Source organism: Nesoenas mayeri (assembly GCF_963082525.1).
Source record: "Nesoenas mayeri genome assembly, chromosome: 2".
Classification (NCBI taxonomy): Eukaryota; Metazoa; Chordata; class Aves; order Columbiformes; family Columbidae; genus Nesoenas; species Nesoenas mayeri.
The window spans coordinates 87,999,004-88,015,837 of NC_137543.1; the positions used below are offsets into that span (position 1 = coordinate 87,999,004).

Genomic DNA, 16,834 nt, shown 5'->3' on the forward strand with positions numbered 1-16,834 from the left:
TTGACGTGTTGTCCTGCAGACCTACAGCTCTGAATGTTGTAGTGAGCGTGATGGGATGCTGTGAAAGATAGTTACACTACGAAATGTTAACCACCTGATTAACCAGTCTCCAAACAGTCAAAGCAAGGAGAGAACTCCTTCATCCTCTGTCATGATGGTCCAGACAGACCAAGAACCCACCTCAGCTACTCTATCACCTCTCCACTGACCTGATGGGCAGCATGTGGACTCCAGTCAGTTACACCATCAAAGGTGAATTTTATAAATATGTTCTTGCACAAGAGCCCCTTTGGTTTAATACAAAAGTGGTATGAGTGAAAGTCACCGCCCATATCTTTTAAGCATGCTGATGTAAGCTTGAAAAACATCACAGCCTTAAAAAAAAAATCGTACATTTAAAACTTTGTGTCTCTGTTGCATAAGCCTCAAAGATGTGAGGGTTGTTTTAAAGCACCTCTGCTACCATGAAATATATAAAAGTTCGGGTGTGGGTTTTTTTGGTTTGTTTTTGTTTTTCAGGTAAGTTGCATTCCCATAGTTTCAGGGTGTATGCTTTACAAAAAACTTCAAAGATTTGGGGTTCAGAGAAAAAAATCAATCACATGGCTAAGTAACATTTCTACAGTGTCATTGGGGCTTGAAGATATTAATATTGAGCAGAACATGTCAACACAACTATCAGGAAGGAGATATTACGTTTCTTTTATGGAATTACACTCAAAATGTTTGAGTAGTTTTTTTATCAATAAATCCTAAACAATGCAAATGCAAAATGAGTAACTCACAGTGTGCTTTATTATTTTTTCACAATATTAACTAGACAGACATGGAAAGTTTAATGGCAGCATGTTCTTATAACATTTTAAAGACAAAGAACAACATAATCATATTAAATGATGATAAACTGACAAACTACATTACCATACATACATCATCCAAAGGTACTGGATAAACGATATCTGTTTATGTACATTTATGCTGGTGATAATTAAAATTCAAATATTCAGAAGAAAAAGAAAAAAATATGCTATTTAAATTATAAAAATATACAGGTTTTGTGTGGAATTCTTAATGCTGTATAACTTTTTGAAAAATATTTCATTGTGTGATGAAGCTGCATTAACACAGTATAGGAATGTGATTTAGAACAAATACAGATTAAACTGAATCTTTTATCTTCCTTGTATTTAGCCTTGTTTGAAAGAGAGATAGGAATGAAGAACAAAGCTGGGCTTTTGCAGTGAGAATGGATTTTTATATGCATAAATCAAAAGATGTTTAATTTTTCATATAGTACTGAGCGATTAACTCGTAATACAAATGAACTGTTTTGCTAGCTTGTTTAAAGATAGAGGAAAATAATAAAAATATAGGCTTTAAACATGCTACTTCACTATACTTTTAATCAACAGGACTTGTAGGTGTTTGGGGTGCAGGTGCACAGGTGAGCACAGTGACATGCTTCAGGGTCAAAGCTGGGGGACCTGTGCACATGCAAGGATTGGGGGGACTGGGTTCCTAATCTTCAAACTGCATCACCTCAGTGTTTCCTTTGCACATCTGGTTTCAAAGAAACATATTTTTTCACAATTGTTCCTTATTAGTTCAACCCTGCTCAGGCTGTGTAATCCTCAGTCACGACAGCACACCAATGATCTTTTCTAGTGATTGGATAATTTTATAATAATTCACAAATAATTTTGTAATTGAGGATTTTTAGTAATTGTAGTCATGCAGTGCTCACATTTGTCACTGGGTTTAGTGAAAAGTTATTTTCAGACCATCTAGGGTGAACTCCTACATCATATGAAACTCGAGATTTTCTTGCATACCAATGTCATTCCACGTATCCTCCAGCCCCCTTCCTTATCTGTTTACTCTCTGTTACCTCGACAGCCCCATTACTCCTTTGGTGGATCCAGTGCTTGTTCTATTAAGAAACGTCTTCTGTGTCAGCTCTGATTTCAGAATACTCAACTTGCAGAATTTTTTTCCTGTTTTTCCATCTATTCCTAAGTTACTGATCTGTAACAGATCTTAGGTAACCTTACAGATTTGTTTTTTTTCAGAAGCAAAATATTTGCCTTTGTTATTATCTTAATAAATGGAGTGAAAAAGAATTAATGATAAATAAACTGAATACAACAAAATCAAGTATTTCTCTTAAATTCCTACAGATTTCCTGTTTGGAAAACGACTACCTTCAGAATTAACCAAGTTTTATAGTGAAGAATAATTGTGGGATCTCTGTAATCTGTTACTCCGCCCTTATATCATCATTTTTCAAGGGAAAGGATGAGAGATGAACAAATTCCACGTAACAGTCCTCTCTAACCAGGGAGCTATTTTAGTGGTCTCTTTGTTTCCCTCTACTGCTTGACCTCCTCCTTTGTTGCCCTCTGATCTTCCACACCTAACTTACTTCAGAAGTGTCCCTCTTTTTTAGGTTCTTGCTTTTACAATTTGGTTATGCAGGTAGTGGTCAGCTGTATGTGCGTATATAGTGACAGAGGACGGATTTTCACTGAAGTGTAGTCTTGGAAGTCTATAAGGCATTTTTTGGGGAAAAAAAGTCTTACGCGAAAGTGTAATGAGGAATAGGAAAGACAGGAATTACTGCAAAAGAAATGCAGGAGTGAGAGGCTTTTATTAAAGAAGTTCAAGCTTTTATATACATTCAATGTTTCTAATATGTTTCTTAATAAATGTATTATCAACTATCATTATACCTAATGCAGCCACAATACTGTACTATTCTGCAGTCAGGATGGGAAAACTCCATTAGCTCTTTAATAAAATAAAATCATCAACAGTCATCACAACTCTTTGCTTGGCATTAACTAATACACTGGGAAGTCCAGTGAGTAGACACAACAGAACACAACATCCTCAGTATTTATTTAAATGTGTATCATGTGTCTTCTTCATATTATTTCTAAAGCAGCTTTAAAACACTTTTGCCATTGGAAGGTATTAAAAAATAAAACCCATTCGAATTATCCTGGTAATATAGCAGCACTGGAATTGATAGTTAATTTTTTACTACTTTTGTCAATGTAAACCTTTAATAAAATAAACAATATTGAAACAATTTGAGGTCTAATAGTTTGTGAACTTTAATGGGCATATGGGCACAAACTGAAACGAAGACTAGATTGTGAAATGAAACATTAGCTCAATACCAGCCAACTCCAGTTTTGAAACTGGCTGCAGACAAAATTCAGCTTGGAAGCTGAAAACAAAGCAAGCCCACACTCAATCCACAATATTCGCTTGCTCCCATTTCGAGTATTTTTCAGATGAATCTGCCCACTTCTGACAGAAGCACTCTAAAAACACTGCAGGTGCTTTTTGTTTGATGGTGAGATATTTCATTTTTCTTTAATCAAGCATAGTTTAGATCACATTATTTGTGTTTTTAGAAACATTTCCTTTCTATCTTTCCATAAAATTAAAAGTAATTTCAAATTTGAAATGTAAGCTCGCCCCATCTTTGCTCATACAAAGTGTTGGTGCCACAACTAAATAGCAGTAAAAATGCTGAGATGTACAACTCTTAAAAACAAACAAACAAACAAAAAAGCAGCTTTGAAGACACAACATCAACTACAGCCTTAACATTGAACATATTACATTCCCAAGTTAATGGAGATATTTTGCATATAATGCCACAAAGTTATTCAACTGAAATCTTGAGGTTGAATCTACAGTTTATTCACTGTATTTTTGTCACCCTTAGAGCACTTACGTATAGTACGGTATATTTCAACCAGAGCTTTGCAACCTTTTCGTTTTATGTCTGGATGCCCAGATTTCGAAAGTTTCATAGAAAAAATAGCTATGCTTGACTTAAACATTTGACGCTGGACATCTCCACGCCTCGGAGCAACCTGTGGTACGCACTTCAGGTTCTTCGGCTTCATCGGGACTCCTGGCCCCCTCCGAGCGGACGGAAAGCCCAGCTTTAAAATGCATTGACACATCTGGTTTCAGAACACAGGTCTGTGTATAAAACTGTATACTGAGTATTACGGCATTGATTTTACTGGAGTTGCATTTTGTAACATGAGCAGACGACTTCGCCCCCACCCCTTTTCCTCCACCCTGTTTTCGCTCAAAACAGCAAGAGGCACCCGCGCGATGGAGGTGTCAGAGAGTCTCTGTCCAGAGAGAGGATCTGGAGTTTCTTCATCATCTTTACTTCTGTAGACAGTCTTAGGAAATTATTAGCGTGAAACAATTTTGAGGGCAAGGGGCAGGAGGATAAAGCTCACTTTCTTTTCCTGTTATGAAAATGAACTTGATTTTGGTGTCCAGTTTGATAAACAAGGATAGTCAGAGCTAATCTGTAACTCAGCTGAGGTCTGCTTCTTGCCAAATAAAATTAAGATCTTTTTCAACTTTCAGGGATTTAGAGACCACATCTAATTGGTTTCAAACCCCTGGAGGAACTCAGTAAGTAAACAGGATTAGTTGCAGATATGAGCCCACTAAAGTGGGACACAGGTCAGGTCTTCAGACTCCAGCTCTGCTCTGTCGAAGCAGGCACTTAAGGTCTCCTGATGTTTCTGTGTCAGTAGCCGCAAAAAAACCAAAACCAAACCCAAAACCACAACGTTTTACTGCTGAGAAAATCATGGTAATGGCAATTTCCTGCAAGCCCCAAAGATTTAACTTCACAATTCTGCTAAAAAAAAAAAAAAAAAAAAGAAGTATTTGAAGTATTTGAGTTGACATGTATTATGATATTGTGACTATGACGTGATGGCACAACTGGTAACTTGAAAACGCATGTTTACAAGGCATAGGCAATCGTATTTCCAACTGCTCTCCTGTAGGGATAGACAGGTGTCCTTCAAGAAGTTGCCATCTTGACTCCACGTATGTACCATGTTGAATCATTTACTCTGTCAGTTCTTGCCAGCAGGACAGGGTGAGAACTTTGTTCACGCTGACCTTGTCTTTCAGATCCCTTCCAGCCATCCAGAAGATATAAGGAAAATCAACACAATTACGCAGCCTTTAGCAGCTCAAGTAACTGCCCTCGTAAGTGTAAGCAGGTAGGTCTTTGTCAGTATATTTGCTTTTCAGAGATAAAATAATCCAGCCAGCTGTATTAATTAAAAAAAGAACCTAAAATACTTTGGGGCTCATTAAAGTTAAGAATAACAACATGACGTGATGACAGATACAACTTGCAGAGTTTCTGAAACTAGCAGGTTAAAATGTAAATATCTTTTAATAAATAATTTTCCGGCAATGTAAAAATAAATGATATTTCCTTTGGCAGTAATAGCTGATTTAATCTTTAGCTGGGAAGTTGATTTGCTCATAAAATATCATTGTTCTACAGAAAAAAAAATATTATTTTGTTGTTTTGAAAGACTTCTGTAATCCATGACAATCTGAGTGACTCTACTTATGTCCGAGATAAGCGCCAAGAGTGATGCAAGCTCCCACCAGAACCAGACTCAGGATAGTCTTCAGAGAGATCCAGGAGAAATCGAACAAAGGCCTCATACTGTTGCCATACAACTCCACGAAGGCATCCTAGAAAGGGAAATAATGGAATATCAGACTTGCAGTAACTGTTACAGAGAGGGAGGGCAGCTTCTTCACACTCAATGGTCATCCAGCAATCATGCAGCACAAAAAGAAACTCCACACAAACCTATTAAAATAGTGATTTGGGAGATATGTTCTTGTGCAGTGCTTAGCACAAAGTTCTCCTGCTTACTTCTTTGCACATATTGCCGTAATTACTTACAGTCGTGACTTCTGCTTTAGGCATGCCCAACCTAACAGAAAATATAGGAGCAGCATTTTTAAATACGAGCACCACCATTTTGCCTCCTGAATGCTATATATACAAGCATACATGAAAGAGGTAAATGTACCTTCATTCTCCAAACCTTTAATTTCCACTGTACATGGGGGAACTATATTGTTGGTTGGCTTCACTAAGACAGTATTTATTTGGTTCTCTTGGGATGGGTTCAGAAGACCACGTGTAGTAGCCACAGATGTTTCTTACATATGAACCAAAGCTGTTGGGGTTGTGTTACACCTTTGATGGTCTTTTCCAGCTGTCACTGAACGGGTGACACCGTGGTCCTTTGCTCCTGTAATCATGCCTTGGATGTGGCAGTGGTCTGGCTGTAGGGTCTGTCAGGCCAGCCAGTTGATCTGACAGAAGAGTAACCCAGCCCTGCCTAAAAAAGAGCTGGCTTTCCAGGGGATGGTCTTGTCAGTCTGACTTGCCCTCCAGCCTCCCGCCAAAACATTTGGCTCAAGGAAGAGAGGAGAAGCATAGAGTGATGCCACTACTCCTGGCCACCCACAAGTCACCAGGGTAAGTCCCTTCCCTCAGCCCAGCCCAAACCACCCTGGCTTTCTCCTTTGAGCTGCATTCCTCCATGTACTGAGAGCTGTATTGTAGAGCTGCTCTGGAAAAGTCTGGAGGTTGTGTGTAGGCACCAAATGGAAAGACTATGTAAGCAGTAAAGTTTTTGTGACTAAAAATACAGTGGGATTTGACTGGACTAGTGATCAGGTTGGTGATACTCGGTGCATAACGCCTTTCTTTCAAGCTGCAGTTCCTAACAAACTTGAAGTTTCAGAGCATTCCTGAGAGATAAATCATACCCTATGGCATAAAACAGTAAATAACAAAGCTGAATGACTTTAAAAATATGACAAAAATGTGACAAAACATCATTTAGGACAACTCTTTTACTGTGCAGCCAATGGAGGCCTGCTCCAAAACTACTGAGATACACCCATGAAATAGCTATCCAACCTGGGGGTTTCTATCTCTACCTCTCTTATTCTAGGCTTCTCTTTTTTTGTATAAGTAAACATTCTCTATGTATGTTATAGTGTCTTTAGCTGTTTTGTAATGTTACTATGCTAGGAGGTAACCTGCCTTCTAAAAATGTATGTATGTCATGGATTACAGAAGGAATTAAGGAGACAAAGGTCTCCTCTATTATATAAATCTTCCAGCCAAGCTAATTTTCCATAAATTATGTATTTAAATGAGCCACCATCATTAGTCATCTGTAGTTGTCAAAATAAGAGCGTTTGTGGTTTTACCACGAGAGGGCGTGTAAGGTTTTATAATATTTTGCCATTTTGACTCCTGTTCACTAGACACTGAGGGAGACTCAAATAAATAACAGATATTTACTTCCAAAATATGTCATTGCATTAAGTAATATTGGTGCATGTTGTAGGTAAGAGCAAATGTGTCAGTAACAGGATAGCTATAGGCTTGGGCCAACAGATTGACCTGAAAATACATCCTCCTCCTGCTGTTTCTCAATGCTTGTTCCTCCAGGCAATCGTTTTCAAACTTGTGTTTCCAAAGGTTTATTATTAAGTGAAAGCAGCTTAACCTTTTTGGGGAATGTCTTAATGCAAACTCTTCATTCTGGAGAAAATTTGGCAAGTTTTGCTTAGCTGCCTGGTTTCTGAAATTTGCAAACTCTGACCTTAATATTCTCCTGTGCTGTTGCAGAGCTGAAAAAGCAACACTCAGTTTGCTGTGCAGCAGTTTGGAAAGCTGCTTTTATTTCTCCTTAAGGCTATGAAGTAACACAATATCCTAAAATGTTACAGACTGGGCTAAATCCTGTTGTCGCCAGTGCAGGCTCACTGACTTCCACAGGAGCTTTGTCTGTGTGAGGAGTTCAAGATCAGGCCTTATAAAAATACAACAAGGGTAAAGTTGTTATGGGTGGAAAAGAGAGGAAATGAAAAAAAAAAAAAAAACAACAACAAAAAAAAACAAACCCAAAAAACCCAAACCAAAACACACATGGAAATGCAAGTCATGTGAAAACACTTTAACATTAATATTTCCATCGTTTCGTTCTGCAGGGAAGGTCTCACTTCTGTATATTCATGATAGCCGATGCATACACAGTATCAATACAAAAATGGTCATATTTTGTGCCTTCCTTCTATCCCAGTTTAGGAACATTCCTCCCAGTTTGTCAGGGAGGCCGTTTCTAATGATTCAGTAGAGCTCCAGGTATCGGGTATGAAAATGGGTTCCAGTAAAACTTGAAGACAAAGCAAAAATATGGCATAACCTATGGCTCAAAAGAGGAATGTTAACAAAAAATGTGCAGCATGCAGTACTTTTTTGTCTGAGATTATTACAACAATAACATGAACCCAACCTAATGGTGTCTGCACTATATATTACAAGTAGCTCTTTATGATCGTTCCCCCTCCCCTTCTCAAACATCCTGATTAGGCCTATTTCCGAAGCTTGTTTGAACAGCCTGTCACTATTTGTTTAAGTTTCAAACCTGTTTTAAATAAACACATGTCCATTTTATGTACTAAAACAAGGAGGGGGGGAGGGAAGTATGACCCGTTGCTGAAAACTATTTTAGCACAAAGAGAACCCTAAACAGAATCTCAGCTGTTTCATAAGGTTTGTCTCCATCTGTAAACCCATGTATTCGTCACTGGATTTTTGTCACCTAAAGTGGTCTGTTTAAAATGAGAGAATCTCTGTTAAAACAAATAAAATGAGGGAAAATTGCTTGAAACACTTGATGTTCTCTGAAAAGCACTCTTTATAATAAAAGCAAGGGTCCTCTTGGCACATAGACTGAGGAAAATTCTGGCTTGGTCAACCTCTCTGGAAGTCTTACACAATTGGAAAGAAAATGGTCGCAGGTCTTGCTTTTAAGACGTACCTATTCAACATTTAATGGAAAGTTATATCCTGGATGTAAAATTATATCAGAGCAGTTAAAAATTATACGGAAAAGAACTCTTCATTCAGCTCTGTACCTTTTAAAAAAGGAATTCCTTAAGAAGCTTTTATTAAGTCAAATCGGTCCATTGCTGGTTTACTATGCATCTTTATGTTCCCTGCTTCTGTGAGGCACGAAAGGTGGCAGTGAGGAAGGGAAAGATGCTCTGCCTAAGCTCCTTTTAGCACCAAAGCACCCGAGGTGCCTGCCTCACAGACCTGGGCTTGATTGGCAAGCCAGGAAAATTGCCCCAGGGGCACCCCTCGCTGCCCTCTTGCCTGTTGAACTCCACGCAGGGGAGACACACCATGTTCCTGGCTGCGGTTCATGGGATTTGCAGGGAGCCCAGGGCAGAAGTGGAGCTTGTCACCCTCGGAGGATTAGGAGGGGTAACAGCACAGTGAGTCAGGGCAGTTTCAAAACAAAGCATCCAGATCACACTACCCCGGCTCTTCCGCTGGCCCAAATTCGGCAGCTCTGGTCCAAGAAGCAAATGTCATCTTTAATTACACAGGCGTTCTTTGCTTGCGGATCGAGCCGAGTTTGTTCCGTCTCGGTCCTTTTGCAGCTCAGCCTTCGCCCCTGCTTGAGAGGCAAGGCGCAGCTTCTCGGCCGCAGAGAAGCACATACTTCCCATAGGCTGAGCCCAGCGAAGCGTTATGGATCTGATGGCTCCTAACTGAAAATACAGAGGGAAAAGGCAGTTTCAGCCTGGCATTTCTGACTGAGGGGCTGGTGGGGAGAGCAAACACGAGGAAGTAAAGACTTCCTTTTTCTACCTGAATCAAACAGCTGGTGAGGAAGTGACTTTATTTCCCTCGTTATCATTGGGTTGGCAGGATATCCTCTTGAGCCACATTGTATTGAATGAAGAGCTGGTGAGACTTCCATTTTACTGAGGGGGAATTGCCTTGCGGCTATTTTACGCTGCCCTCTCCGTGACTCCAAAACAAACAAACACACACCAGCTCTTGGCTTTTGAAGAAACTTGTACAGGTCTGGACAAGGCAGCTTTGCCACCCAGTGCAGGGCAGGAGAGGGAATGGCATAAGCTCTGATTCCAAGGTTTAGCAGCTGAATGACTTTTCCCTCACCCCAGCCTCCATACAAATGACATAAATTCTCATAAAAGCTTTCGTTCCCGAATGGTAACTCATTTCAGAAAGAGTTTGGGGAAGGAGGGAGGAGAAAGAGCTGGTTAAATCATCCCATGTTTTCTATGCAGTGAAACCTCATTAAAATGTCATCTTGAAGCTAACGAGAAAAGTTCTTGGAACATAAGAAGTAGGCAAATCTGTAGCTGTTCTTTTCCCAAAGAGTTTATGGGTCTTTTATGCAAGCCTAAGTCGTGAGTGCATGCAAATAAGGACAGCTCAGACCTTGACTGTGTTGTGCTGAGGTGTGGTGTTTCATGAGGTCGGTATCTTTAGAGAGGCCGCTATCTTTTTACTCCTGGGAGTGCCAACATGCTGGCAGTCCAGCCAGGTGCATGTTATCGAATTATACTGGAAAGGAAAAGAAGGTGTCACTACACAAGCCCTGCTGACTGTGGGCAGAGAACCTGCCTGGGAGCGGCTATGGCACATGCATCCCTGACCAAATCCACAGCCAGCTGCTTCTTTTCCTCCCCTCACCTGTGCCTGTGATAGAAATGGGTCTGTTTTGAATTCCTTGTTTCCACGATGCTCAGCATAGTGTTAGGTCTGCAGCTGATGTGGTAGTTGCTGGCTGTATACCCTTTTGTTTGTCCAGTGATATCCCAGGTTTCCAACTACGGACAAAACTGGTTGTCATCACAGTGGTCTTGACTAACTTCTTTGTTCCTTGTCCTTGCTATCTATCATCTGCATAGATTCTTGCATCAGTGAGCCTGTGATCTTGGGGGCATATCTTGCAGGTCCTAGTCTGGCCAGGCTCTCACTGAAGTCTGTGTGAATTGAAATTAGTGGAAATATTATTTGCATAAGGCTGACTAAATATGGCACTCAGATGGAGACATCTAAGGAGCAAGGGCTAATTGTGGTTAGGTTTGTTCATCAAAACTGACGCATGTGCTTAGAAATACATAAACGTGCGTGGTTATAATATTGGGGATGACTATTCCTCCTGTCCACGCTTCCCGCCGGTGACCCTGGTGGCATGCAGGTTTCCTCCAGACCCCTGGAAGATGAAGGACAAATCCAGGCTCTGGGGAACGGCGAAGCCATCTCTTTAAACACAGGATTTGTAACGCATTGATCATTCAGCTTGCATGGAAACCCATGCCATGTTCAGACTAGGCTGCATTCTTGTTAAACCAAGTCAGCATGAGAAATGTTTAAGTAATTTAGTCCTGGCGTCTCTACTTAATTCAGTTAGACGTGGCTCTGTGATATGCAAAAGCTCAGACCTAGTGGAGGCTGCCTTGTTTTCTTATTCCTGGAAAGGCCCACACTAAAATGAGGTATTTCTGGCATCAGCGTAACAGCTGTAATGGCACTACAGCAGCTAGCCAGTTGTATTTAATGGCTGCCACTTTTGAGGGAACAATATTAGCAGTAATGAGAGAAAGAAGGCGAGAAGGCCTTCTACACAAAATCCTCCATGTTCAAACAACATAGTCAAAGCTGCTCTACTCAATCCTTTGCAGTTTTCTTTTCAGATCTTTTGTGGGTTTATAATCCTATTCAACGAATTTGCTGTTTGTTTGCATCAATAGTTAGCAGTCTTAGTTTTATTTTCTGAAGGTAACCTACTTGGGCAGAGTGCAAGAAGCTGTGTAACTCCTACCTAGAAAACAAATGTGGCCTTGCACATATTTTCATGAATCTCAATTGCACTGAGAACTGTTCAGTTTGAGGCCACCTTCTTCTTCTCCATCTACTCAAATTTATCAAACCCATTCTAAAGAGTTTACATTCATATACAACAGTAAACTTATCAAACACCCATTTATGGATTTATGGATCACTTTGGCGGAGAGACTAAGTGTCATAGAGTTGTTAGGGGACTAATCCCAAAACATTGCTCTTAAACATACACCCTCTGAAAAGAAGCTAGATGCATGAGGACCCCATAAAATCTTCAGAATGACTTCAGAATGAAAATAATGACAAAACATGTCTGAATGACAATGCAGGCCTGTTTCTCTTAAAATCTAGATTTTCCATCTTGCTTGTATCTTACTTTCAGTATGAGAGCCCTTACACTGGAAATAGCCTACCTAATTTAAAAGCCCCAGTTTGAAGACCTGGCTGCAGGGGGTATGTTGGTAGTAGAAGGAAATGTGAACACACCCCCCATCATGTTCCCTGCCTGCTCCAGCTGCCTGTGCCGCTCTTGGGCCACCACAAAAGAGTTAAATCACGTAACCGCCTGAGAAATGGGAACCGAAAGCAGCTGCTTGTAGAAACGCTCGGAGTGCTGTGGCACAACGTTTGTCATCAAGGCCGCGGAGGGTTTTATTTAACAAACCCGTCCAGCTGTGCCAGGCTCGAGGCACAGGTATGAGCAGAGGTAGAGAGGGGAAAGCAAGAGAGCAAGGCTGTGAGCCTGGTGAGGAGGGCTTGTGTTGGGGCAGTCTCGGCCAGCAAAGGCAGAGCGTGCATGTGAATGCGAACGGGAGGGTGAGACTGGACCAGCCTGAGCAGGTTATCCGATCAGCTGAACCACGAGGGACCAGTCATGCATTTTTCTGCTTCTTGTTTTAACATCCCTCAGGGAAACACTCCATCCTGTGTTTGTTGCCTCAACACCCAGTTTTGATCCAAGTCCCTCTGGCTTGACTGACTCGTGCTTGGCATTGAGCAAGAGTAACACTGAGCTGGAGCATTGGCCTTGGCTCTCCTTGGCAACAGGTCATGCAGAGCCATCGGCACCTTCTGCAGAAGTGCCACCAGCTCCTCACATGACTTGAAGCAGACGCTCCATTTTTTCAACTGATTTACAAGGCCAATGAGACAACACAGCTAACATCATGATAAAGTAACCTCACGATAAATCTGCAATTTAACGAGTAAGTGCAAAAAAAAGCTTATGCTGTAGACTTCAATGGACAGCTACACTTCTACCAGCAGCCACCTGGAAAATATGAATTTGCGCATGAGTTTTCTTTGGCAGCCTGCACCTCGTTAGCAGCCCAAACCATCTCTGCTCACCTGGGAAAGCCTTATTTGAGGCAGAGAAGAGGTGGCATTTTTTGGTCATTACTTTCTCTTGCCCTTTCCTAAGTCAGCCCTTGGGTGCTGTACTCCACCGGGTTCTGTGTGTCAGTATTAGCTGTAAGGGAGGCAGACGTGTCCTGGCAGTCAGGGAGCCCTGCAGAGCAAGTTGCAGGTCCTTCCTCCCAACACAGTGCATGCAAAAGTGGAGGCCCCTCCATGGCTTGCTCCATGTTTTCCTCATTTCACAGCTAACTGATAATGAGAAATTAAATGAAGGGGAAGTTCCTGCCCTGCATCTGCTCAGAAGAGGTTGGTTTTTGTTTGTGTGCCTCCCCTTCACTCTTCCTTCTTGTCCTTTCTGTCCCGTTAACTGCTTGTGGAAAAGCACAAGACTTGCAAGACAAATGGAGGGTGAGGGAGCAGGGAAAGGAATGAAGAGAGTCTGCATAAACTGAAGCGAGTGGGAATTTAGACAAAATTAACTGTCTGAAGAGGACAGGTGAAAACTGTCTGATGCCACAATGAGCTGAATCCTACTTTTAAGCTAAAGCTTTACAAGATGATTTAGGGAGTAGAGCATCTCCCTTATGAGAAAAGGCTGAGGGAGCTGGGTCTCTTTAGCTTGGAGGAGACTGAGGGGTGACCTCATTAATGTTTATAAATATATAAAGGGTGAGTGTCACGAGGATGGAGCCAGGCTCTTCTCAGTGACAACCAATGATAGGACAAGGGGTAATGGGTTCAAACTGGAACACAAGAGGTTCCACTTAAATTTGAGAAAAAACTTCTTCTCAGTGAGGGTGCCAGAGCACTGGAACAGGCTGCCCAGGGGGGTTGTGGAGTCTCCTTCTCTGGAGACATTCAAAACCCGCCTGGACACATTCCTGTGTAACCTCATCTGGGTGTTCCTGCTCCAGCAGGGGGATTGGTCTGAATGATCTTTTGAGGTCCCTTCCAATCCCTGACATTCTGTGATTCTGTGTGATTCTGTGAAGTTGCCTTACTTTATGACGTGCTCATGGGTTAGGATTTGGTGCTAAATCCTGAATGTTTGGGTTCATCCAGAAAGTCCTTTGGCAAATGTTATTAGGTAAGAACTAACAGGGACCATATGAAAAAAAAAACCAAACAGGAAGTATCAGAGTGTAAGAATACAATTCACAAGCATATTAAAAAACTTTGTTTTGTTATTCAAAACAGCTCAAATTAATTTGCATACACAGTTGTAATCCATTAACTATGACCAATAGATTTATTCAAATGCCACCAAGCAAAACCAAAATATGAAGACTTAAGGAAATGCAAACTACCTCTGCCCCTCCACCTCCAAAACCAACACCAAAACAAACAACAGGCATCCTACAGGACAAGTAGGATCTTCCATCGAGAAGCAAGTACCAGTGGGATGTCTGAAAGCAACACACCTCCTACCTATATGTATACCTTAATTCCTCCGTAAAAAACAAATAATGTCTTGCTGATACAAGAAAGGGCACAAATTCTGCGTGTTTCCTTTTATCAGGAAGCTTTAAAAATGAAAAATGTTAGAGACGGGTAACAGGAGAAAAAGGGTTATTCTGTACTTCAGGGGCTTTGCTGGTGACACCGTTCTGGCCAAATCCCTCAGAGAAGACATGGCTTATACCAGCTGCAGGAGTCTGCCAGCGTGGTTGAAGTACCTCCCAAACAACGTGAGCTACACTGGCAAAAGAACTCCTCTGTTTGGTGTACATCTATGTAAGTCTACATAGTGGGGAAAGGAATCATGCCAAAATAGTTATCTTTGTAGGCTAGGGATGTGATTTTTTCCCCATGAGATAGTTGTGCTGGCCAGACTTTGTCATGTAGATCCTAGGAACTTTTATTTGCAAAATAAGACTGTAATTTATTTTAACCAGATGTTCAGCACTGATCTGTGTCTGTGTATTCACAGTGCACTCCAAGTAATTTTCACTGTGAAAGACATATACCTTGGACACCGGTAAGATTTTAAAAACATAACGCTGAAACTTTAAGGCCGTGATGGGCTTTTCTTTCCTTTTAGTGGTAATGGGTAGTTTCCAATGAAGTAAGCTGGTGTTCAGTGTATTGAGTGTTGCTCCTACCAGTCAGATCCCCCACAGGTCCTCTAAGGCAGAGGTCCCAGCTCTCCTGGGTATCAGACATTCACAGCCATTTCTGGAGCAGGTCATGCAGTTCCTTACAACCTAATGGTTGCTGGGAGCATAGGGTGGGAGCTGAAGGGACCAAGGCTCTCTCTATTTTCGGCAAAGAGCAGGAGGTAGGAGTGCCAGTCCTCTGAAAAAACAGATCCCTCTTTGTTTTCTGTTATTCCTGGTGTTCTTGAGAGGAGACGGGGGCTGGTTCTGCTACAGGACAATGATCATCAGAGTGGTCACATTGCTGTCACTGGAGCCTGAAGTACCTACCACTATCAACAAGTTACACATACACATCCTTGGGAACAGCTGAAATACAGCTTAGCCTGTATTCCTATGGCCAGTCATTCAAAACAGAAACTAAAGGATTTGGTTAACTGCTGCCTTTTTTTTTTAATAAGCTTGCATGTCCTTGCAGATCATTCACAAAGGGCTGAGCATTTTTATTTCCTGTTGACATCCTTTGAAAGGGAGAATGCCAATAGAAATTGGATTGTTTAATGAACAGTTTATGTGGACAGCAAGTCAGATGAAAACTCATGAAGGATTTAAATTTATCACTGTGACCTTGAACAAACAGCACGAGGAAGGAGAAGGCCATTAACTTAGGCAGGAAAGACTGGTAATTACTTCATGTGTTGGTGTTTCCAAGTGAGTAGAAATTTCATGTAAAATTTTGGATACTCAAAGAATAAAAAACAAAACCAGGAATATGAGCCAAGAAAAAAACAAATGCATTGCCTATGAAATCAGTGCTTTAAAGCTTTCGCACTTTCTGAAATAAATAAGACCCTGCAGATCGGAAACTGCAGATCAAAACTGATATAAGGTCCTAAAATTTATAATTCACTTTAAAAAATACTTCTAAGTGCAGGCGGGTCCACAGGGCTGAGTGCAGATCGATGGAGAGGAAGAGAGATCTGACCTTGCACTGAAGAAGCCAACTCAGTGGCAAGCACAGGGGTGCAAGTCCTATAGGTGTATTAGGGTAGTTCTCCAGGTGGGCCATCCCTGCTGTGAATCCAGCACAACCGCTGTGCAGCGCTGCGCTGTGTCATGTAGACATGCCCTGAGGCACTACCGGAGAAAGAATGATGGATCCTGCTGCTCACAGAGAGTCTTACGGCAACGCCTTCCCTATACAGCAACACGCCAGCAGCTGCTGCTGAAAGGCCAGTCTCTCTTGCCCAGCCACTTCAAAGTAGCCTCAAGAATTTGATTAAAGCATTAACCTGCAATTAAAGAGCTGCCCTTACTTAAGAGCCATAGGAAGTGATTATAGGAGCTGAGGGATTCACGCGTGGTAGAAAGAGAGGGACTAGATCTGGAAGTCAGTACAGCGATCATCTGGAGGATGACCACAAATAACTGCTGTGTGCAACCACCTCCTGTGTCTGTCTCTCTTTAGGTGATGACCTGTGCCCATCTTGATGCTCTTTTCATTGGAGCTCTGCCATTACTGTCAAACTGCTTCTTCGCCCCCCGATCTTCCATCACTAACGTCTGCTGCTCCTATCCCTGAGCTTTGCATCAATAGGGGCTTCCTGCCACAGGGGTAGCTCTCAGCTGGCAATTTATGGCTGAAATCTAATGTATAAGTGACATAACCCACCCAGGAGCTGCCTGCAGAACCTCCTATAATTAACTGTTGCTGCTATAAGTTTAGACAAACCCAGGAAATCACATGCAAAATTCTGTCTGATTTGCTATCTAATCTCCTTCTATCTAGGTTCTTATACCACACACATTGCTGAGGTAT

At 41.5% G+C, this 16,834-nt stretch overlaps 1 protein-coding gene across 2 annotated transcripts in view; it reads right to left on the minus strand.

Moving 5' to 3' along the window:
* Positions 1 to 5,415: 5,415 nt before the first annotated feature.
* BCL2 (BCL2 apoptosis regulator) overlaps positions 5,416 to 16,834 on the minus strand; it is a gene marked incomplete at both ends in the record, with an annotated part of 89,869 nt that continues 78,450 nt past the window's right edge. The window contains one exon of one of the 2 annotated variants that reach the window (XM_080340064.1): positions 5,416 to 5,550. In XM_080340064.1, coding sequence (XP_080196190.1) covers positions 5,416 to 5,550 — 135 coding nt within the window. The remainder of the gene's footprint in view (positions 5,551 to 16,834) is intronic. The other variant, XM_080340063.1, reaches the window with a different exon arrangement.